This window comes from Oryzias latipes, chromosome 1, assembly GCF_053564925.1.
Source record: "Oryzias latipes strain Hd-rR chromosome 1, Olatipes_Hd-rR_3.1".
Lineage (NCBI taxonomy): Eukaryota > Metazoa > Chordata > Actinopteri > Beloniformes > Adrianichthyidae > Oryzias > Oryzias latipes.
The window spans coordinates 35857916-35881925 of NC_136237.1; the positions used below are offsets into that span (position 1 = coordinate 35857916).

Genomic DNA, 24010 nt, shown 5'->3' on the forward strand with positions numbered 1-24010 from the left:
ATCTGTGGAAAGATTTTGAATTTAGCAAAGACATGTGACCAGAAAGAGTGGTAGGATGTTCTAAGAATGTTCCCTTTGGATTCTTTTGATGTGGAAAAACAACAGTGGGCTAAACTTTGGGAAACTAAAATGTGAATGGATTTGCCATTAATTCTTGCTTACTTGTAATTTACACATGGTTATCTGAAAAACATTCTGTCTCTCTGTTAGACTTGGAACTCCTCTGAGATCCCCAGAAAAGCAGGCAATGGTGCTTGAAGGAGATTTTAAGACCTTGATGCTTTTTGATATCAAGTTCTACCGATTCTCTTCCAGATGTGAGCTCATTTTGATTTAGCATTTCAAATTTACAGGATTGCGTGATTCAGAAATGTGGCATGGCCCCTGCGCCAGGGATTGCAGGGCCAGTTGGGTGTTTTGGAAGATCTTCACTGAGCATAAATGCTTCTTTGGAAGCTGAAAAAACAACAACCAAGAAATGCCACATAAATCCTCCCAATGTAGCTCCACTTTACCCACATTAAAGGATATTTTCTTGCCAAAGTTTGGATTGACTGTACTGGAATAGAGAGCCAAGGTAAAGTAATTTGAAACTAGTTTCAAAGCCAAATCATACAATTGGGTTTGCTCTCAGTGGCCTTATGAGTTCATTCACCAGCAATCTTCATAAATTATATGAAGCTAAATTAGGCCAAGAAACACAAAGGTCTTACGATTGCTTTGTCTGATGTCTTAAGGTCTGTACAACTCTGTTTAACTGAGTCCAGAGAAGTCATTTCTACACCACCCTTTGTATTTTGTGTATTTTGATTGGAGGGGCCCGTGTGAAGCATCAGGATCTGCAAGTGCTGCTATTAACTGGAAGACTCTCTTCAGCCAAGTCAAACACCATTGCCAGTTAGGTAATCTCAACACTAATTCATCATTTCCCTGCAAGAAGACTGTTTTATCCCAAACTCGTCTCTTATTCTGTGCTGGATATCAACACAACTGACAGATGTGAGTTCAAACGACTGGATCTTCAGTTTTAGGAACCAAGTTTTGAAAGACTGAGATTTTTTATTAGGAATAATAAGAAATAGCTGTAAAATAGGAATAATACATTTTTGTTAGATTTACTGATCATGAACAGCACTGTACCTCACAATACTTCAGGCTTCCAAGCGCTTCTTAGCTTTCATTATGACACAACATGCAGAGCTAACCTTGCTGTGTGTGTATTTCTGGCTACTTTTGTTGTTTGTTGAGTTAATCAGTTCATTCAGTTCCAGTCCGGCACTAAGATAACTGTTTAGTTTAGTCAGCTAAATAGAAAAATTAAATTAGGTCACATTTGACTAATCCACTTTGGAACTGTTACAGTCCTGACAGAAATCCAAGTCAATTCGCTGCTAAAACACTTTCTTTTCTTAATTTATAAACTTTCAAAGTTAGAAAAGAAACTGTGGGTATTATCTTCAGCATCTCACATTTATTACATGCTATACAGATGCTACTTTTGTTGTAATAAAACTGCTCCAATTTGAAAAAAAATAGTCTAAGTAAGAATTTTATTGTAAATACTTCTGGTTTTGTTTTATTCTTTTTATTGTTTGATAATACCTTTTCACAAGCTAATTTATACATTTTTTGGAAGTACTTTGTCTAACACGGCTAGAAAAGTTTTACATTTTTAACTTTAATTTCATTTCACAACAAAATACTTTTTCAGACAAAAAAAAACTATCAATATCAAGTTTAATTTGATCTATAGTCCACCTTTATCTGCCATCAACTGACAAATATTCAGTTTATTTTTATATTTTTATTTTATGCATCTATTTTTTGGTGCATTTAATAAATATTAAGCTTTTCTTTTACAATTTTGCAAATCCACTTTAAATTCTTAATTAGTATTACAATTTAAAAGGCTTAAATAACTTCCCTGCACATGTTTTATGCTAATTAACTGTGAGTTTCTTTCAGAAAGAATTAATTTGACATTATTTAGAAAGGAATCAATTTTCTGAATTTTGTGAAGATCATTTAAACATTTAGTCAAAGCTGACTTTCATGTATTTGTAGTTTTTTTTACCCACCTTTGCATATTATTGGTTTTTTTTGCCTTTGAAAAACTTCTTTTTAAGTCTCTTGCATTTTCTCAAACCTGCTTTTTTAGCATTGTGTTGGACTATGTGGCTGCTAAAACTTGTTTTCTGAATTTATTTGGCTTCCCAGCATATAATATTGATAATATTTTTCCTGTCTGTTTCTTTTTTTTTTTTAGCTTAGAATGTTTAGCATTGTTTGGTATTTTTCTGCTTTTTTGAGTTCTGTTTATCTTGTCTTGGCTAACTTACGAGTTACCAAATCAATTTAGTTTAGTTTATTTTGGTCACAAAGTTTCCCATAAATTTAAGAAACAATTGAAGCATGACAATGAAAACTTGAAATCTATAGGTTCAAACAGGGTTAATGTTACCCAGCTTTTAAGCAAAAACACAACCATTAGCCCTTTTCACAAAGGCCCTTTGACAGTCAGAAGTTCAGCTCCCTCGTCACAAATCTTTTCATTTTCATTTTACACATTCATAAAAGTAAGTGTTTTTTCAAGTCCCATCAAAATGAAATATCTTCTTGTACCTCAAGTCCTGATGAGCCCAAATCAAGCTGCAAAAACTACTAAATCAGGTCACACATGCCTTATTAAAAAAAACACTGTTTTAGGGTAACCTACGTTTCAAGCAGCAGTTTTCCTGCAGCCCTCCTTCTCATATTGCTCTTCTTCATTTCTGCCCTGTCAATCATTAGGAATAGTAAGAAATCGTAGCCTCCTCAATGTTCAGTGAGACTCCATCATCCCATCAGGAGCTGCTGTGTAGTTCAATCCATCACCTGAGGACAACCTCTTAAAACTTTCTTTGACGGATCTCAGTGAAGAACTACAGCTGCTCTGATGGACTTCTTTTCTGGACACTGCTTGTGGAAGAGCTACATGAAGTGCCTGTGGTTCTTTGTGGTCTCTCTGAATCAGCCTAGTGGAGAGGTGTGAATGGTTTGGAGGCTTTGCAATCAGACTCCATTCCCTGTTCCTTAAGGAGAGCCCCGAGCGGGGGCCCCTTCTTGATTAAAGCTCCTCTGAGGTGTACTCATCCAGTCCTGTTGGCTTCACAACAGCTGTAATTGCTCACTTACTTCACCTCCTTTCCAATGTCAAGTACAGTCTGGCTGTCTGAGTTTGGCTATAGAGGACAGCTGACCTCCTTCTACAACTTTTTTTGTTTTTTTAGATTTAAAGTCACTCTGAGATTACTGCAACCGACCCTAAAAATATGGTGTTGGCCTGGGTCGTGCCCGGAAAAAGTCTCTATAATGACTAGCGCTTTTCCATACTTGACACCTTTTCCCTGCAGCAGAAAGAATAAATCACTGATTTCAAAGACCTGCGTGTCGTTATGCAGATCCTATCCAGAGGAAAATACTCTCTCCTTGTCTTTGACAGCTCTGCCCCACTCGCTGGTGAAAATATGGGAAAGTGTAAAGAAGTGATTTACCAGTGTCTCCCTGTAGCAAAGATTTTCTCATGATACGGCTTGTTTAATTCAACCGTTTAGCATCAAAGACCAGAAAAATGTCTGCAGGTTTTAATGCTTCCACAAAATTACTGCACTGAGATTTCACATATTTTGAGTAATCAGAATAAGAACATGTTAAAAAGTAAATATTTCATGTAAAAAAGTAATTTCTGATGAAAAAATATTTCAATATCTTGCACATTTTAGGTTTCAAACCAGACAGAAAAGGCAGGATGAGTGCCAACATTTCTAAAAGTGCCACTTGAGTAATAAAGGGGGTCAAATGAAAACAAAAACTCTAAAATATCTTAAAAGTAACAATAACTTAAAAAATGTGTTGTTGTTTTAAATGTGCAACATCTGATGCTTACAAAGTCCACAACAGTGGTTCTTTCATTTTAAACTATGCTAATGTTTTTAAAACCTCAAACTTTCACTGTGATCGCCCCCAAAAGCTATTTCTCTCTTTTATGTCAAAACATATACTTCTTTTTATAAACAGCATTTCAACACCGTTGCTAATGTCTCCAACAGTGTTTGTCGTTTTTTTGTTAGTTTTTTTTTTGACGCATCCACACTTGTTTTTCCTGAAATTATAACATTTGTTGATTTGGTTTATTGAAAAACTTTACAATATTTATGCCTGCTATGTCTACTCTAGTGTTTTTTTATTTTTATTTTAATTACCTGTTGTATTTACACCTAAGTCTATACCTATGTATTTTTGCAGAAAGAAATTTAAAAATGGGATTTTTATGTTGATGGAGGACTTATATGAAGAAAATTCAGACTAAAATTCCTTTTCTGAGTATTTCTCAATCAAATCAAAGTGAATCAAGAGCAGGCGAAAAAAAAGCGGTATAACAAAAAAGCGTCAGGGACGGCCAGTTTCAATGTAAAGTCAATAGTACGGACGCACCGTGCGTGGCGTGGCGGTCTGGCAGCAGCACGATTCCCACAGTGCAGCGGGATTTGGACGTTGGGCGCAGTGTCCAAAATTCAGATATTTGAATTTTGGTCAATCAATCATGAACTCAGCTTTGGGCGCGTGACGCGTTCAGTTACTCGATCAGTGGGTGAAGTCCAATCCAACATGGCCAATCGATCTGACAGCTCTGCACTTCCATGTCCATCCATCTTTTTTCTTAACCTGCTGTATCCCTTGTCACGGGGTAGCCGAAGGTAGGGTACACCCTGGAAAAGACGCTAGCCTGTGGCATAGGCAGGCAGCCTGCTCCGGCCTCCTGAACTTTATGATATTTTTCGTTTTTTTTTAGACAGTAATAAAAAAGGTCCTCTAATTTTATACTTTTACTAGTCTTCAAGGCTGGTCACAGAGACACGGAAACACAGCAGGACTGTCATTCAGACACAGCTGCTGCAGCAGGAGTGAACCTCACAGTCCAGAAAGTCTGACTGATCTCATGAACCCAGACATGGAGAAATATTTACTGATGTTTTTGTAATAAATAAACCTGATCTCTCATCAACCTCTGCGTCTTCCTTGAATTGTAAATGAGATAAGCACAGACACCGCTCCATGTAACAATCAGGCAGAAAAAAAACATCTGGTGGTAGCTCCTTCCACACGCGAATTGCAGCGATTTCACAATGCGTCGAAAGTGAGGCGGCCGACGCGAATCGCATTCGGTGTGAACACAGCATCAGCAACAGGGAGGGGAGGAGGGCTGGGTTGCTCCCGCCCACAGTTCAGAAATTTCTGATGAACTACCGCTGCAAAAAGTGTGTCCTACAAAACAAAACAGGCAACTAAAAGACCACTGGCAATGCTGATCAAAAGATGATTGGAGTGGGACTTGAATTCATTTTTTTATGGACAAAATTGTCCGTTTCTTTAAAACCTCTGTTTAAAAAATTGGGGGAAAAACAGTATTTAATTTTTTTCTTTTAAGACCAAATCTTTTCAAGGAGATTTAAGGATGAAATATGAAGAAAACGACAGGAAATATCGTAGATGGTATTTCCGTAAGTATTCATAACATCAACCTTTTAACAACTCGCACAATGAAAAGCTCAAGTACTCTTCAGATTTGTTGTGTCTAAAGAAAAAGCCCTTTAAAGCTCAGAGCTTAAGGGCTGCATTGTTCCCGATAAATGAAACCTTGATTACAGCCAACCGCTATTTTACGTCACATAGAAAACATCCATGAGTTTGGCATTTAATAAACTATAGAATCATTTTCCTGACGTCAAATAACAAGGATTATCCCATTTCTAAAGGGGGACAATGAATGACCTCAGCGCTGGGTTAAATAGTGTAACATACATGATCCTGCAGAAGAAATACAATCTTCATACTTGCAGAGAACACAGGAAGATTGAAAAATAATTATATTCAGACACATTTTATAGTAATGTCCATTGAAATTAATAAAAAGGATTAATCTATTGCTGCGTTATGTATAATTTGAGGACATGAATGAAAGGATTGTCTCAAAGAGGCTTCAGAAGTCGCGGCCGGAAGGCTTATCCCAAGAAAGGGAAAGGTTTGCGGAGCGTAACGGACCTAAAAGTGACTCAATCTGCCAATTCAGCAACGTCACTTTCCCTTGTTGTCACAAAGGGTTCTGTCAGTTCTAGATGATGTAGATCTATGCTCAACTGCAAGAAGACCCCCCCCCCTTTCAGCACTGAGCCTCAGTATATCAGGGGGGAGGGGCAGATGTCAGTACATAGGCCCCAAGGGGGGAAGGAGCCTTGCTTTTTAGGTATCTCAGCATATGGCCTGTGTGGAAAAATACAGTAGGAATTATTATTCAAAGGAGAAGGCAAGCTTTTGGCTTTTGCTTCAAGTGGTGATTTAAGGGGTTAAACTGAGGTCGGAGCTCCTTTTTTGTACTAAACAATCTTTCTTTAGGCAGGAAAAGAGAAAAGTAAAAGCGCCCCTATGCTTCAGATCACAGTTTCCAGCTGGAAACGCCAGAGCACATCAGTGCAAAAAGCAGTTCTGATCAAATGTCCTATCTGTGGAACATTTGATCCCCTGCTCTATTTTTTACGCCACCAAAGGGGATGACAGCACTACATGCATCTTGCAGCATGAAAGGCTGCCGTGTCTGGATGGTATGCGTGGCCTCTCCAAAAAACTCCTGCAGCTTTGGAGTAAACATGAGGACCAAACATAGGTCAGAAGGAGCCCATTGTTATTCTGGGGCTTCGTGGAAAGCTTTACCGCATACAGACAGGAGAGGAACTGCTGCAAAGAGATTCTGCAGACAACTAGACCCATCAACTGCAACACAGCGGAAAGTTAAAGCAAATAAAAACATACTCAGATGAGGTGAAAGAGAAATAAAAGTTCATAGATGGTAATGTGCATAACAAGAAACTTGGATTTGTATCAAACCAAAAACAAGCCTACAGACAGAAACACCACCATTTGCATTGATATTTCAGTGGCTTTCATAGCAGTAATTTATATCATCACAAATTACACGGATTAAGTTTTTTTTTTTTAGTGGAAGCAGAACAGATAAAGAACTAGCACGCCTGCTACAGTTTTCTTTTTGTCACTCTTTGCAACATCAAAAAAGACCCTCTGTGTTTTTTACTATACTGTATAGTAGAGCTGGGAAACTGTCAATTCCCTATATTGATGTGATTAGGACTCACAAAGACAGGATTTGAATTGGTCTACAGTAAACATATGAAAATATAGAAAATGTGAACGGTAGCATGCTATTTATGATATTTTTTTCTGCTGTTATAACATAGTCTGTTAATAGTGGGGTGATGTTAAACTACCATGCTACCTTAAAGGTTGTTGATTGAAACCCTGTCAAATGTAATACCAATATCATACCCTAGATGACAATATGGGAATGTTATAGTAATCTCAATGTGTAAATAACGTTGACCTGCGAGCTCTTGCTTTTGATCTGTACAATCACACCACCAAACACTAGATGGCAGTCTAGGCTTTTCTGCTCATGGTAAACCCAAGACTCCGTATTTCGTTCTTAAATTTGGCTGAAACCCGATAGTAGCAAACACCAAATCATGCCACTCCTTGAATTATTATTATTATTTTATTTAAACATTAGGGGGTCAGTTTCATGGTTTCCTTACCCAACAGCTGCACCCCGCGGGTCAGACCGTAAACATCAATGAGGGCCCAGAGTGGCTCAGCTGTGCGGACTCCGCTGAAGAACAACATGGGGCTGGACTCATTAATTCTGTAGAAGACCCTGCCTTTCTTGTCGACCCAAAAGGCAATGACGTTGCCCTCGTTGGCAAACTCTTCGGGCAACGCCTTGGCCCAGAAGCCGCTCTGGGACACCAGATCTGGACACGCATATTTGGGCAAGTTGTCTGGATTTATTCTAGATGGGTCTTTGGCGGTGAAGCCCAGACGGAGAGCTCCACTCCAGCAGCATTGTTTTTTAGTGATCTGAGAGGAGAAATAGGGATGTTGTGAGAATATTGGAGCTGAAGAACAAAATGAAATGTCTAAAAAGTCACACTAAATTCTAATAATGGACTCCACAAAAGAGATGAGTCAAGAGCAAATAACATTTTTGTGTTTAGTGCAGACCAGCTTCCACATGTGGCAATGTGGAAGTAACATTTTTTTGTAATGTTCTTTGTAGTTCAAGTGGATAACATTTAATAATATAATTTCGAGCACCTTGGGTCAGACATCCTTGTGGTTTTGGATCAAACAAATGTGAATTAGTTTGTAGTCCTTTGAGAAAGCCTGGAACTTGCAGCATACCTCCTACAGGCATTTGCCATCGTTCACACGTGTATAACGTAGACATCATGAATGTCAGTTGACAGATACCTTGAGGCGTACTTGCTCGTAGAGTGCTATGGGTCTGTTACTGAAGGTGATAGCGTTGCAGAAGCTAGCCTGCCTCTTGACCGTCTTCTGGGCGATGTCCATCACAATCTGGGTTCCCTTTGCATTCGGGTGGAAAAGGAGCGGGCTGCAGGGAAGGGCACTGCCCACACCGCTGCACTGGATGGGAAGGCATCTCTTGGGTTTGTGGTGACATCGGTGGGATGTAGATGGGAACGGGCCACCAAGAGAGTCTACAAGGACAATGAAGATAGAAAACAAACTGGAAATATTAGCAACAGACGGTCAGGTTTGTGATTTTTAGCCCTTTTAGTGAATGCAACGCCTAACAAAACTGCAAAATGCCTTAGAGCTCCATCTCAGACTCTACAGGCCTCAGGAGGAATTTGTGAGAAGATGAGAAGATGAATTACATTAACATTAACTTTTGACAGGAAGTCCTTCAGATAGACAACACACACAAAAACCAAGGTTTCAAGATCTTTTTACCCGAGTTTATGAATTCCACATATGCCAACAAGGTCTACACTGATGATGACATCAACCCTCAGGTCATACTAAATTTCCCAAACAGAAAATCATCCTACCATCAACTCTTTAACCCTTGTGCTATCTTAGATGACCCCACCCTTGCATTGACGTGTTCTCCCTACCATGACAAAGGTGGATAAAGGTGGAAAGATTTCATGTAATCCATGGACACCAGTGAAGATCACAGACCATTGAAGAAAAAAGGTTCAGAGCACTGTCTAGTGGGTCTAGATGACCCAACTCCCAATGCTAAAGTGCCTAGGATAGAACAAAGGTGACAATGTATAGCCCTTTGATCCTTTGATCCTGGAGGATTCAGTCTCAACGGATTAAAATCTTCTACATTTTTCATAATTCTTTTCCCTCTTGTCCCCGTCGCAGGTTCTAATAAGATAAAACAGTCCAACCTGACCAACACTCACCAAGAAACTTGACTTAAGGCCCGTACACACCGGGACGAATATTCGCCAGGCGTTATTCGCCAGCGTTTTTCGCCACGTTTTTTGTGTTCACACCCAGGCGATTTTCGCTGACGATGAGCGGAGTGAACATGCAATTTCATTCCCTGACATTAGATGGCGCTTAATGTAAACAGAAATACTCCTGTACACAAGGTGGCGCTGCGCAACTTTACGCTTCTTAAAGTCGCTTTTCACTCAGAAGAAGAGAGCAAGTATTTACACGCTTGTCAGAATCAAACAAAGAAAACATGAATATTTCAAGCACCAGTAGCTCCAACTGGTGCTTGGTTCGGGGATATTTTAGAATGTCCGTCATTATTGCTTCGCGGCTGTGTAGACGCTACTTGGCGTCTATCTTCTTCGCTGGTATGTGTGCTCAGCAAGGCAGTTTTGTGTTTGAGCGCCCCCAAGTTGTGTTTTACTGTAACTTCAGAAGCTCCAGACACGTGAGCAAAAGCGCCAGTCTCATTGGTCGAGTAGATTTCGACGCGACGCGTCGAAAAAAAAAAACGAACCCGAGGCGTTTTTTTTTTTGACGCTTTAACGCGTGGCGTTTTTTCGCGTCGGTGTGCACACTCTCGTTGGTGCCCTTTGTTTAGTCACGAGGCGTTAAACGTCGGCGAAAATCGCCGGCGAAATTCGTCCCGGTGTGAACAGGCCTTTATAATAACAAAAAGTATTTTAGCACAAGCAAATCTTACGTTAACTGGATAAAAGGCATTTGCTGTCCCAGCACAAACCTGCTGCAACGAACTCCATTTATTCCACACTTGTAATCACAGTTTGTTTTAACGGATGAACATGAACACAACAGATATCCTGCAGGGTGCTGATAAGGTAACTTTACCGTTCTACAATGTAAACTGGTTTTGTTTTGGTTCTCTTACTTTATGTCCCACTGTGCTTATCCAGTTTTGACCCTTGAGTTTTACACCCATAAGCAGGACTTTGGCTCAATCTCACCCCGACCGACAGTACAGAACACCATTTGAGCCCTTTGTCTTAGACAGACTGACTGAATGCAGCACACGTGGTCCGAGGCACACGGAGCTGAATGCATTAGTGGGCTCTGAAGAGCGCAGCTGCTCTGGAGGCAAACAGGCTATGTGTGAATTCATGTTCCTTAGCAACCCCTCAGATCAGAGGGTCTTAATCAGCTCACTCTGCAGCCAGAAGTGAGGACACAACAGATGTCTTTTGTTTACTTGCACAAAAAATATATATTTATAGCCCCTGAAACTACTCATCTGCAGCGCAGACAGTGTTTCATTAGGCAGGACTCCACTGAAGCAAATTGAGGAGAAGATCATGTTACAGAGCACAAAAAAACACTGCATTTTATTAGGCTAATGCTTTTCTAATACAATATTTAAACAAGCAACAACAACAACAAAACAAACATTTGTGAATGTTAAAAGCATGACATCTTATGCTGGACATGAAGAATAAAGGCAAATACTAAAAAAGGTAAATTAGCCGAAAAATCTTGGCAATTATGCAAAATGCTAAATAATCTGGACGGTTGTGGTGCAGAGGTGGAGCGATAGATCTCAGATTAGAATATCACAGGTTTGGTTCCCGCTCTGCCAGCTCATGTTTTCAAATATCCCCGAGCGAGACACTGTACCCCACATTGCTCCTGGTAGTTATGTGTTTGGCAGCATCTGGTAAATTGAAAGTGTGACATGTATAAAAACGATTTTACCTGTCTGACAATATCAGAATGGAAATCTAAATGCTAAATTAGCTGAAGAAACAGATAAAACAATGTCTAATTTTGCTACGCAGAGTTAAAATAATTAAATCAAATGCTACATTTTTAATTATTAAACAGAGCTAAAAAAAACAAAGCTAAAGTTACAGCTATTTGCCTAATTAGATAAAGCTAAATTAGCTTAAAAGACATCAAAGTTGCTAAAAAAAAAAAGAGTATTTTATATTTTTAAGGTTTAGTTAGCAAATCAAACTCAAATACTGCAAGTTAACTATATTTAAAAAAACGTAGACGGTCAAAATAATTCAAATAACCTCAACTAAAGTGAAAAGGTTAATGCTTATTGGTAAACTGAATTGTCTGAATGTAATCTATGGTAAAACCCTGCAGAAAACACACTTAAGCAAATCCTAAAGTGAAATTTTACAAAAATCGTTGTAACATATTTAATAGGCTGAATACGTGTTGTTAAAGATTATTAAAGGACATAAACATTTTTGTTTTAAACATTTATTACACTTTACCTCATCTTCAATTAAGTAGACATGCAGACATGTTTGAAATCTTCCAATGTTCACCAAACAGCTCTTCATTCCCCCAAAACAGACTCATTCATTACAAGCCTAAACAAACAGATCTATCATGCGGCTGCCTGCCAGCGTGTCTAACCCTTCAGTGGCCATCAGCTCGATGAGTGATGAGGATCAAAGAATTCCTGGTACCTGCAGGGAAATCGGCAGCTTGATTTGCTGTCAGTAACTACAGACAAAAAATGTCTTAGGTTTCAATTGTATCTGCTTAGCATCTGAGATGGACTTTAGAGATGACCCTGTTAAAGGCATCACACAGAGAGGAGAGAGATTGCAGCTCTTGACAAAGTACAAAGCTAAAACATGCTTCAGAATAATAAAAAGCTGAAGTCGAGCTCTGCTTGCTATTCGATCGTGTTTGGAGTTTTAACTCTACAAAGTTGTTTGACATTGGCTTGGTATTTCACTTTTCTAAAGGGCTTACAGGTTCAGGATGAGCCATCGTGTGTGTGTGTGTGTGTGTGTGTGCGTGTGTTTTTGTTTCAGGTAAAGTCTCCACGGATAAGCAATAATCTGGGCTTTACAAAGCAACATGTCAGAGGAGCAGGTTGGGATTTGGATGTGGTTCTTGTTAGACACTGAAATTGTCTGGAGACGTTATTAAAAGAATTTAACAAAATGCAGAAACCCTTTCTTTAATGTCTGGGTAATACGTTCTAAAATATAAACATTTAGTTGATAATGTAACAAGATCATGACTCAATCTCAGGGTTGGATCTCACAGGACAATCAACTCATTTCAAATGTAAACATTTCTTTAATTTTTTCATAGGTGCAGTGTGTTGACACATTGACATGACAAATTTTGTCTCAAGGTAGTCAACATGTTTGCATCAATCCAGTCTGAACTTTTCCTCTTTTTACTTTTGATGAATTGTGGGAAATGGCTTTGTAGGAGAACCAGACCAGTCGTTGGGACAAAAATAGCTTTCTGGTCTTCCATGCTTGTGAAAGGCTGCTTTTGTTGGGCACAACATATGAATGTACAAGCAAACCAGATGTAAATTTTATCCAGAACTTGATCTGGTAAAACCGGAATATGGAAACTATGTCAAAGAAAATATATATGAGGAAATAATACAACAGGGGTGGGATTATGCAAATGTGTTTCTTCTCATTCCCTTTCAAGCAACAACTCATGCATTACTGCAAAAAAACATCTATTTAAGATTATGAGTAATTATACTCTTAAGAAGATGCATTCATCTTTTATCATCTTCATTATTTTTCTTTATTTTCTAATCACTGTATTACTATAAATCTTAAATGGGTTTCGTGTTTTGTAATTTATTTTTATTGTAGTATTACATTATTTAAATCCTTGAAATAAACCCCTAAATCAATAATTCAAACCGATCAAAACCTAGATTTTTTCCTGGAGTTTGAGCAACATTTAGAAAAAAAAGGAACAGGAGTGAACCACAGAGAGTGACTGACATGAGTACCAAGCACTTCCAGAAAAAAAAACAGTCGAAGAAAAAGTCTTGTCAATACTTGTGGAGCTCTGAGGACGTGTGGGCGATCATCTATTCTGGTGTGAAAGCCGCCTCAGACTCTGAAGTTATTTATTAGCAACCTAACTGTTAAAGTCCTGCTTTGTTTGAAAGTACAACAGAAAGAACAAATATGAACGCATTTGAATCCAAATAAATTCAAAGGACTGCTCCAAAATAGTATAAGGCAAAAGACGTTTAGTCAAAACTGTCCCCTTATTTAGAGAAATATCCAACCAAAGGTAATGGAGACCTGACCAGAAGCCTATTTTAGACACTTTTTCTGGGAAAAGTCCCGCTCCAATCATCTTGTGGTCTATTTTTAAAGTGTTCTAAGTTGACTTTCATAATGATTATGCATTTTTAACCTAAATCAAATTCAGATAAATACCATACATTTCAAAGCATTTTTTAACTGCTCCTTATTCACAAACATTTGAATAAAGAAGTGCTCAGAAATGCAATTTTAAGCTTAATTTTCACAATACATGTTCTCCACCATCAGAGAAATGCCACAAGAATGTGCTAAAAACACCAAAAACGCGATTTTAGTCGGAGTAGGTCTGTTACCCTTGTGCTATCCTAGGCACTTTAACATAGGGAGTTGGGTCATCTAGACCCACTAGACAGTGCTCTGAACCTTTTTTCTTTAATGATTTGTGATCTTCACTGGTGTCCATGGATTACATGAAATCTTTCCACCTTTACCCACCTTTGTCATGGTAGGAATAACACGTCAATGTAAGGGTGGGCTCATCTAAGATAGCACAAGGGTTAATGGATTCATCATAAATACTAGAGACACCGTAAGGCAAAATGTTTAAAAACTAACATTTTGATTAAAAACAAAAAAATCCCAACTAAAATGAACAGGTAAATGAAAAAAAGGTTCTTGGAAAAATAAAACCGCCTTAAAAAAGATCATCCACTTTCTCTGACAACCTTTTTTTGGTGGACGGTTGAGAGCTCTAATAAGATACCAGGAAGACATTTAACTGTCAAACGCTGAGCAAATGTTTAAACAGTTTTCTCCCATCCATAAAATCCTATTTGCAAGGTAAAGCACTCAGTCTGGCGAGTAAGGAGATAAAAAGAAACAGAGGTGAACACACAGGCGGAGAGATTAGCTTCTTGCTCCACTGATGCTCACACGAGTTTGGACAGGTATTAGCTGCTCACTAGCCATGTGGCTGTTGTTATTAGACAGATAAAGACTCCGTGTTGGAGCACAAACTTATGCAAGCCTTTTACACAGCTTGTTCCTAAAAAGACATCCTTGACCTTCAGGCAGAGTGGCTTCTACGAGCCGTTAAACTGCCTGATAAGAGCGGCGGCAACAAACGTTGGTTTACAAGAGGCCGCTGTGGGGTTGATGTAAACAAGAAGTGTTTACAATGTGGAGTCCTAACTGAGAGCAGTGGATGGGGACCAGATGTCTATAACTGGAACAATAAAGTTAATAAAAGATAGAATTTGCTGTAATAGTTTTATGAGCCTCATTGGTTCGGTCAGACTGACAGGCCTGAGGTGAAGTGCTGTTCGCCTGTCGCTGCAAACCAGCAGATCTGGTTTGTCTGATGAAGCTCAGAACTTAATTATGTATGTAAATGTCTTTAACGGAAATCCTAACAGAGGTGCAGGGAAAACTGATGAAATGATTATTTTGCACTTGTGCCAAGACTTAAGAGTAACATTTGTGTGGGAAAGTTTAAGTAAATTGTGAAAAATTCCAGTTTTTTCATCAATGCTGGAAGATGGTTTTGCTGGATGACACTAAAGATGTTAACCTTATCTGGAATTGTGTAACCAATGGCTCTGCAGCAATATTCACTTGCTTCAAATAGATGTTCTTCCAAAGCTTTTTGTCTAAAAAAAAATCTTTGTTCTGGTTTCACATTTCCAGGTTAAATGTTTTGTTAGACAAACCCAGGAGAAAAAGGAACTTTATTTGCCTTAATGAGAAATCTTCACATTATTTAATTCCTGTCTTTGCATTTTTGGCACTTGAATCAAGATTTTAGCGTTTATGTGAGACTTTTGGTTTTGTTCACCATTAAGGTTTTTAAAACATAAGGGAGTTTATTGGTTATGAAAAAGGGATGAAAAAGCTTTAAATTAAAAAAAAAGCTTCAGCTAGAAAGATTATTCTAACTTAATAAGCAGGCGTCCAACATTTTCAGGTTTACTGGGCTTATTAGACATTCACATTTTAAAGTTGAAGTTTGTTTTTTTACACAAGTTTAACTTCTGCTAAATGATTTACAGTAAAGTTTTCTCCTCAGAAACTTTATCTTGATCATTTAAATTTTTTTAGCCTTTAAAATAATTACATTTGCTTTTATCTTGCAAATTTAATTGATCTATTCTGACTTTTTTAGGTCAGTATTGAATAAAAAAAGATTTTTGAAATGTGTTTAGCTAATTTAATCATTTATTTGTGTATTTTAGCAATAAGGCAATCAGAAGATAAGGCTGGGTTGAAGCATCAGCCATGGCAGAGTACGGAAAAACATCCCAATGCAACAGCTAAGATTTAAATCATCATATTGGGAAATCTTGAATTTAATCGGCATTCTTCTCTGCTTCAAAAACATCTACAGTTAAATCTCTCAAAGACAAAAGTCTCCATCTTTCCTGCCCTTCGTTCTTTCTGCACAGGGATGTTTCCTTTATTTTGATCTCATCTACATATATGTTCAAATTACCAGGCGTTAAATGTTTTATAGCTCAAAGAATAGCTGTAGTCTGGTCATTTGAAATCGTTTTTAAGCATAAATAAACGTCCCACTGCTTCGTCTTTCCTCTCAATAATTTACCCCACAGTGAAAGCTGAGACGGCGGCGAAAATGCTTCCTGACATCTTCCTCCAGCCTCAACTTCATTCATTACAGCAGCACCATTACACAACAAGCACTCAAAAAATAGCATCTCAAAGCTTCTCAGGCAGGAAAGAAGAGCAGGCTGGTTGGAGGCGTTATGACAAGGTTGCTGCTGGCGCATGAACAGGAGGGAAACTTTGGGCTTTGAAGGCGACCAATGATGAGGATGAACACTTTTTCAGGAGAAACCAGCAGATTTTTTAGACGAACCAGCAAATACACGGATGACTCCAAACATGTGCTGTCAACAGAAACATAACCTGCAGGTGGAGATTTCTGCTACTCCGCACCAACAGTACTGATCTGACAGAATCAAACAAAAAAAATTATATTGTATGTAGGCCTGCACAATAAAATCGCAAATTTATCATTATCGCGATATCAAGCTGTGCAATATGCAGATAGCAAAAGTCAGAAAGACTTGGGATAAAAGGTAACCTTAAATGTGCTAAAACAATCTTATGGCAGCTTGAAGTATTCAACGAATTGAATAAATTGCTTAATGCATTTGACCAATTGAATGGACTCCGTTACATCATTGACCAATCAATGGAGCTCTTTTATGTTAAGTGATCTCTTCCTATGTAGACGAGGGTCATGTGGAGTGCAATTTAAGCTATTTGGAATCGTATTTAAATTACACTGTTGCAGGAAAATGGAAATGTTGTTTTTGGTTGTTTTGGTATTTGTTTGTGTATCGCAAGTTATATCGTTTTCGCAATATTGATCACTAATATCGCAAATTGCGAGTTTTCCTTATAGGTAGCCCTAATTGTATGTGTTCAAAAAGAAACAGTGATTTAAGACCCTTCCATAGTCAATAACTAAACTTTCCTACCTGAGCTTTGGATAAGAACATCTGCTTGACTAAACTTTAAATAAAGTTTATAGAAATGTTTGGCCAAAAACATTAAACTTTTCATGTTTTTCATAATTTTTTTTTTGAAATATTCCTGATGGCCAACTGCTCTAAAAGTGTTGATTTGTCATCACCAGTCACAAAATCACAATCAATAAGTTTCGTTGATAACATTATTCATCATTAAAAGGAGCCTGGTCACTATTAGAGACCAGCGTTTAAAGTAACGAGCACCTGTTAGACCCAGCGTTTATTGGAGACCGGCGACAATTAGAGACCGGCCACTATTGGAAGATATACAGTATCAATCTAGGCACATTGGAATTCTTGTGCAGAACTATTGAGTCAACGTTATTTAAGAAAAAAAAAATCGGAATATTAAATGTAAGAAAAGTTTTTACAAAGCTCTACTAAACAAAAAAAGGATGATGGCATAGCTAAATAATAAGAAAGCGTTATGGACTCCAGGAAAAGTCTCGATTATCAAGAGAAATTTGTTCTTGTTTTTACAGGTCTTCCTGAGAGAACATATTTTTATGTGTTGTTTTTAATTGCACATTTAAAACTCTAAAATAAAAAACATAAAAATGTGTTTTATATACTTTCAAGCATTTTTAGAATAAACAAAATTAGCTTTGAACATTTTGTTTTTCTTATAACTGTAATCAAATGCGAGGCTAAAGCTGGAGGAAAGGCTTGTTGAAGGCACTAACTGCAGAACAGAGAGGCAGAGTGGACGTCTTCAAACGGTACAAAGTGTCCAAAAGGTTTACATTTAGGAGTAAAAAAAAAGTCCTTTCATTTCTGGATAACATAATTATCCGTCACCTTTAAAAGGTCTTGCATCCTCTAAATCAGATGTCAGGGAAAAGAGCATCTCTAGCTGAGTTTTGCATTCGGAGATTTTACCCAATTAATTTTATAACAGAGCCAGACGCTCCATCCAGTCTCCCTCAGACACTGACCCACTTTCAGTCAATCAGCAGCTCAGAAGTGGAGCTCCCACACACTCTGCACTCAATTATGCAACCGGTTCTGCACGCACTGTTGGGATGTGGTTTGCTGCTTCACACCTGAGGAAAGAATGCACCGTTCTCTCTGTTCCAAACACGTTTTCATCCTTTTCATGGAGATGGAGGGGCGGTTAACTTATTGTTTGTTGTTGGTAAGAATCTCTTCCCAGCAAACATCAGTTAAACATAAAAAAAAAAGACTAAACAGTCCAGATCGGAATGGCTGCTCCTCCCGGTGTTACCGTTCTGTTTCAAAAAGGAAGCATGCAAAAAGAAATAGAAAGCTTTCCATCAATGACTGTGGGTCGTCATGGCAACAGTTGAAGCTTAAATTTAGATTTGGTTTCACACACACAGCCCATATCATTTGAGTAAACAAGCACTTGATTGCACTGGATGAAACCGGGGCCGTTTCAGACATAACGAAATAGCTGTGATATTCGGCCTGGAAAGTATTGGATTTTTGGTTTAGACTTTCCAAACGTCTATGAAAGGTCATTCAGATAAAAATCACAGCATTTTATCACAACCTCCGTTTATGACAGTGCTTTGAAGCATTGACATTAAATGATAAATAGAGAAAACAATAATATTTCCTTCAACCAACAATACACTATTCCTGTATTCCACAAGGACAAAATACTACTTGTGTTCCCCCTGTGATGTTTTCAGGTTGCCAATTTGGCTCAACCCCCCCAGACCCATTTGTCCATAAAAGGGAAAATTATGAGCAAGTGGACCACAGAACACATTTCGGATATTTTTCTGTCACCCTGGGTTCTTTAGGATTTATTGGACTAACAAGTCCTAAAAGTTCTGTTACGGTTACCAAAGTCATGGAAGATTGTTATAGGATGCTGAAAAATCAAACATGGCAACAAGAAAACCCTTTGAAACATTGATTTATGATGTTCCATCGCCATGAAACCACTCATGCATAGCATGAAACTATTATTAGGCTGCAAAAAATGGATTTAAAACCCACAACATGACCAGGAGCAGATAAAAAAAGACACGGACTGCACCATTTAGGTTTTCTGTTTCAGCTTTGTCTTGCAGGTTTGGGCCCAACACCACTAATCTGTTAAACTTCAAACTCTGTTGGACAGATGGACTTAAAGACCCAGTCCAATGAACATCTTGTTTTGTGTGTTTTTAACATGTTCTTGTGGCATTTTTCCTGATAATGGAGGAGATATTTAAAAAAAAAAAAAGAAGCTTAAAATAGCATTTTTCTGAGTATTTCTTTATTCAAATCGTTGTTAATCTAGGTCAGATAAAGAGTGCATTTGTAATGCAGAAAATTTGCTGGGCGGGGCCACAAGCTCCTTGCTTCGCTCCATTTCCACGCATCCACAAGTAGATGACAAGATCAATCTTTGCTTTCCTCATCCAAGCTGGCATCTGACTCAAAACTGCTTTAAAAATGGACCAAAAGACGATTGGAGTGGGTGTTTAAATCTAAGACCTGCTGTTTTTAATATAGTCATTGAGTTTTTGGTCAATTTACTTGGTTAGGTCCAGAGGCTTTAACCAAGACCACATCACCAGCCTTCCCCTACCGTGCTTGACAGTTGGTATCAGGTTTTGTCTGTTTATCCAAACATGGGTTTGATCTCTTCTCTCTGGTTTCCAAACTCAAGATCTGCTGCTTATTTCCTTTTTTGTAGAAAGAAGAGATTTTAGAATATTCAAAACATGCATGCTAACTAAGGCTGACGAAGTGAGAGGTGCTGCTCACTGCCGTTTGATGAACTTTACTGGACATTCACTTCACACAAAACCAGAAGCATTTTTCTGTATTTTGTGCTGTAAACATTTTCATGGTTTACACGGATGGATTTTTTTAACTCTTTAGACATTACCCTCTTGATGAGAAACAACAACTGCTTTTATAAGATCTCTTGTGCAACTCTGTGGGCACAGAACAAACTCCTGCTTTTACATGGATGCAAGAATTATTTTTAAGGTTTGTTTTGTTTCCTGCTGAAAACAAGGACACTGGGAGAAATTACACAATATTTAGGCCTGCTAAATAAAACACACACTATCTAGCTTTGCTGGATGGTAAATGGTAAATGGCGTATACTTGTATAGCGCCTTTCTTCCTACAAGGACAAAGCGCTTTACAGTCACAGACCCATTCACCCAGTCACACACACATTCACACACTGATGGCGGCTCCGCTGCCAAACACAGGCGCCTGCCTACCACCAGAGGCAAGGTGGGGTTCAGTGTCTTGCCCAAGGACACTTCGACTCATGGGCGTGCAAGGCGGGAATCGAACCTGCAATATTATGATCATGGGTCGACCGCCCTACCGCTGCACCACGGCCGCCCGATGCATCAATATGATGGCAGAAACCAGGTAAACGCATCACAAACACTAACTTATGGGGTTGTTTGTCCTTGATCCTGGAAACAAGGAGCTCGTCCTGCTGCTTTAGTCTGTCCTGCTTAAGGTAATTGGACTTATCTTCAGGCTGTAATTAGATGCTGCAGGAGCAGGGTTATGGCTTTAATGCCTATGGCTTCCCAGAATGATTCTGTTTTACCACCACTGTCTGTATTTATGATCCAATTGCCCGTGGAAAGCAAGTTTGCAGTAAAAGAAGTATTTATTCAGGAAGTGTCCCACAGCTCATCTTCAGTATCAGCCTTTGCTGAAGCAGTTTGACGTCACAAAGCGGAAGTGTTATGCCACTAACACACGTGTCGGACGTGGACACTGGACTGCTGCAACCCGATGCTAGTGCATGTCGCTAGCTGGAAGAAGGAGCAAATCTTGCTCCAGGCTTTTTCTTTCACAGCTCTATTCCGATACATGACTGAATCACTGTCATAATTCCGGCCGGACACAAACCACAATTAATAATTTCCCCTTCAGGATGAGTTTTCAAACGATTGGCGCTTCTGTAAATTACCCATACATCCCTACCAAATCAGAACCCCCTGATTGGTCAAAGTTCAACTGGTTTAACTTTCAACATGTGTTCAATGGCCTTGCATTTTGTACGTAGAGCACGAAATCGAACTTAAAAACTGTGACTTTAGAATTTATGCGTTTACATCGATTTTTGATTGAAAATGATTGCTTGAACGTGCGTTGCCGAGGTCGGTGTAAACATAGCATTAGTCCTACGCATGAAACGAGCAGCTGTGACATCAAACTTTGATTTAAAACTGTGGTTCCCATGGTGACAGCCCATATAAACCCTATACTCTGTGACGAATGGGGGTGACGAATGTGTACAAATTGCTGTGTGTCTGTCCTTGAAGACATTGTTCTAATTTCCATAGCGACCACTGTTTATGCTAACCACACCAAGACTATTTACATAAAAATATATAAACACGGCTATATGTTTATGCTATTTTTAGAATATCGCCCAAATCACATCCACCAGGAAATTATACATTTCATAAACCATATGCATAGTATTTTGTACTCGCCAAAACTGTTTAGGTGATGCAATTTTTTCAATAAATGTTTCCCATTTTCACTTTAATAAATAGTAATATAAATTAAATATGAAAACATTTGTTCATTAAATTGACCCTTTTATCAAAAAACAAACAAACAAGCAAAAACAATTTGGCACAAAAGATGCAAAGAAAAGATGTGGAGCCAAAACTCAAATGTTTGAAGCACTGAGGCGTTTTAAAACCTAAAAAGAAAGCACGAATAGGTATGAAAGAAATAAAGATGAAGGGTTCAGAGCTCAGCTGCACGCGCCTGTTTACTAATGAGGGGAGGCACGCGCACACAGCAGGGGGGGAAACCCCTCAAAACCAATGCTACACACGCGCTCCTCACACGAGCGCACGTGAAGTTGACATCCTGTTCGTTAAAAGCACAGCTGGAGGACCCCCCCCCCCCTCCCCCAAGTGACATCACAGCGACCATAGGAAAGGGCTTCAGTGAAACCGGACCCCCGGTGAATCAACGTGGTCATCAGGACCGATGTTTACAAAAGGAGCATCACAATCAGCAGCTCTCCTCACCGTACAAGGCGCTCCGCGTTATCTGCCCACCCATGGCCTCGTGACGGTCCGCTTCCTTTTGTCTACTCGGATGCTCGCGCGCAGCACCGCAGCGCTCGTGACATGACTGCACGCTCAGGTACCGCCGCTTTTGCTCCGAACAGAGCCGAACCTGCTGGGAGAATCACACCTCCGTGTTCCCAGCGCGCAGCCGTGAGGGCGGCTCCGCCTCCTCATTCATTTATATAGTGAAAGGTGGAGACTCGAGCCGCGCGCCTTGAACGCTCTCACTGCCGCGAGGAGGAGACACAAAGAGCGCGTGGATTTACTCCTTTTGCCGCCCCCAAACGAACCGAGAACACGACATTTTAGCATTTCAAATGAAACACAGAGAGAGTCTAGTCTGGGGGAAATATCTCAAATTCTTTCCCCACAGCCCCCGCCCCTCTGGCTGTGGTGGACATACTGGGTGACACCCCCCACCACAGAAGAAAGGGGCTTCTGACTTGAGCTGTCACCACATATCTGGGATGATCTCACTCTCATGCACCGACTTACTTATCTTTAGGCCTGGGGGGCAGCCATAAAGAGAGCAGAGGAGGGACAATTTAAAAAGAAAACAAAATTAAATCTGCAACCATCATCGTGTTTGGGGTGTCGTATCCCTCTGAGCCTCTAAAATGCTTAAACAATCATGCTATCAACACATCAGTTCATCCATCCATCTTTGATCTTTTTGATGCGTCTTATGCATTTTACGACGAATGCTCTTCTTGACACTAACCTCTGCATTTTCCGGTCTGGGCTTGGGACAGGCACTAGCAAGACACTGGTTTGTGCCCTGTTAAGGCTACATTTATCTTTTTGTTTTCTTTTATGTCCATTTGTCCATCTGTCTGTGAGTCCATCAATATTTTGTCTTTCATTTAATTTTAATGTATATTTTGTGTGTTTTATTTTTGTTTGTCTTGTTTTTTTTTCTTTTCTTTAAATGTTTGTCTCTAGTTAATTGCGGATTTTTGCAAGCCATCATATTTGGGGGAGCAGTCATGGCATTTAGGGGGCCACTCCCCATGTGTTTGTCACAACAACAGGTGACAGGGTTACATGAATGGACTTCTGGTTTTGCCCAAATTCAAACATCCACGGGGTTATTGATTTTAATGGTTTATGGGGAGGCCAAAGGGGTTCGCCTTAAAGAAATGAAGGTTAACTTTAACTTTCTGGTGTTAATCCTATCATTAGTGCAAGGACTAAAAAAAGACTGACCGGCCAGCTGCTGCCAGATTGTCTGCCCTGCTTGGTATAGCACAAATGACTGACCTAGATAACCTTGTTTCACTGTCACTGTTTTCTAAACAAGTTCATCCTGAGCCCAGGAATCTCTTGTCAACTCCATCTCAAAACCTCTGGAGCCAAGATAAGTCATGATTACTTGCACCATTGACCCCTGTCCTTAGGCACCATTTTTTAGAATATTTCCTTTTTGAAGCTTAGAAACTTCCACTTTAAGGGAGGGAAAACAGCATTTGAGCATAGAGGTGTGAAGTGACATGCAGCAGGGTTTCCAGAAATAGGTGTTTAGAAGATCCAAAGCTCCAAAGGGTCATCCTAAAGTCTGTGTAAAATCTAAATATCTGAGAGGTGCATGTCAGGCTTTGACCATAAATAAACCCAACAACTGTTTAAATCATGACCCACATGTTGAGCGTCTTAGAGAAGATCCTTCTAAAGAATTTCAGCTATGAACCCAACAAACGTGAGAAACAAGTCTGTACTTGTATGACTCGAACTTAAAATGAAAATGCATCCATCCGTCCGTCCGTCCATCCGTCTGTCCGTCCGTCCATCCATCAAACTGTTCTAACCAACCGGCTCTTCTTAATGTGGAGAAGCTGCATCTCAAATTGGTTATCTTAGTTTATGACAGCTTTTCCACTCTGATGTGAAAAGCCTGTTTAGTTAAAGAGAAGAGTCTGCAACACTTTTTAGGGGAATGCCTTCAATTTTATAAATGTAGAAAAAAAACTCTCATCATCAAAAAGCATAAAAGAAAAAACAGGCTGAAGTACTTGTTTGTTATCTTCTCTCGTGAGTCATTACCATTAAC

General features: G+C 39.2%; 1 protein-coding gene across 3 annotated transcripts in view; it reads right to left on the bottom strand.

Annotated features, from left to right (window-relative positions):
* The window catches only part of neurl1aa (neuralized E3 ubiquitin protein ligase 1Aa), a 79840-nt gene that overhangs the window by 25206 nt on the left and 30624 nt on the right, over positions 1-24010 (bottom strand). For 2 of the 3 annotated variants that reach the window (XM_078954290.1, XM_023954999.2), the window contains 2 exons: positions 8359-8609; positions 7644-7965 (listed from right to left, as the gene is read on the bottom strand). In XM_078954290.1, coding sequence (XP_078810416.1) covers positions 7644-7965; positions 8359-8609 — 573 coding nt within the window. Of the gene's footprint in view, positions 1-7643; positions 7966-8358; positions 8610-21921; positions 22145-24010 lie in introns of those variants that run through there. The other variant, XM_023955001.2, reaches the window with a different exon arrangement.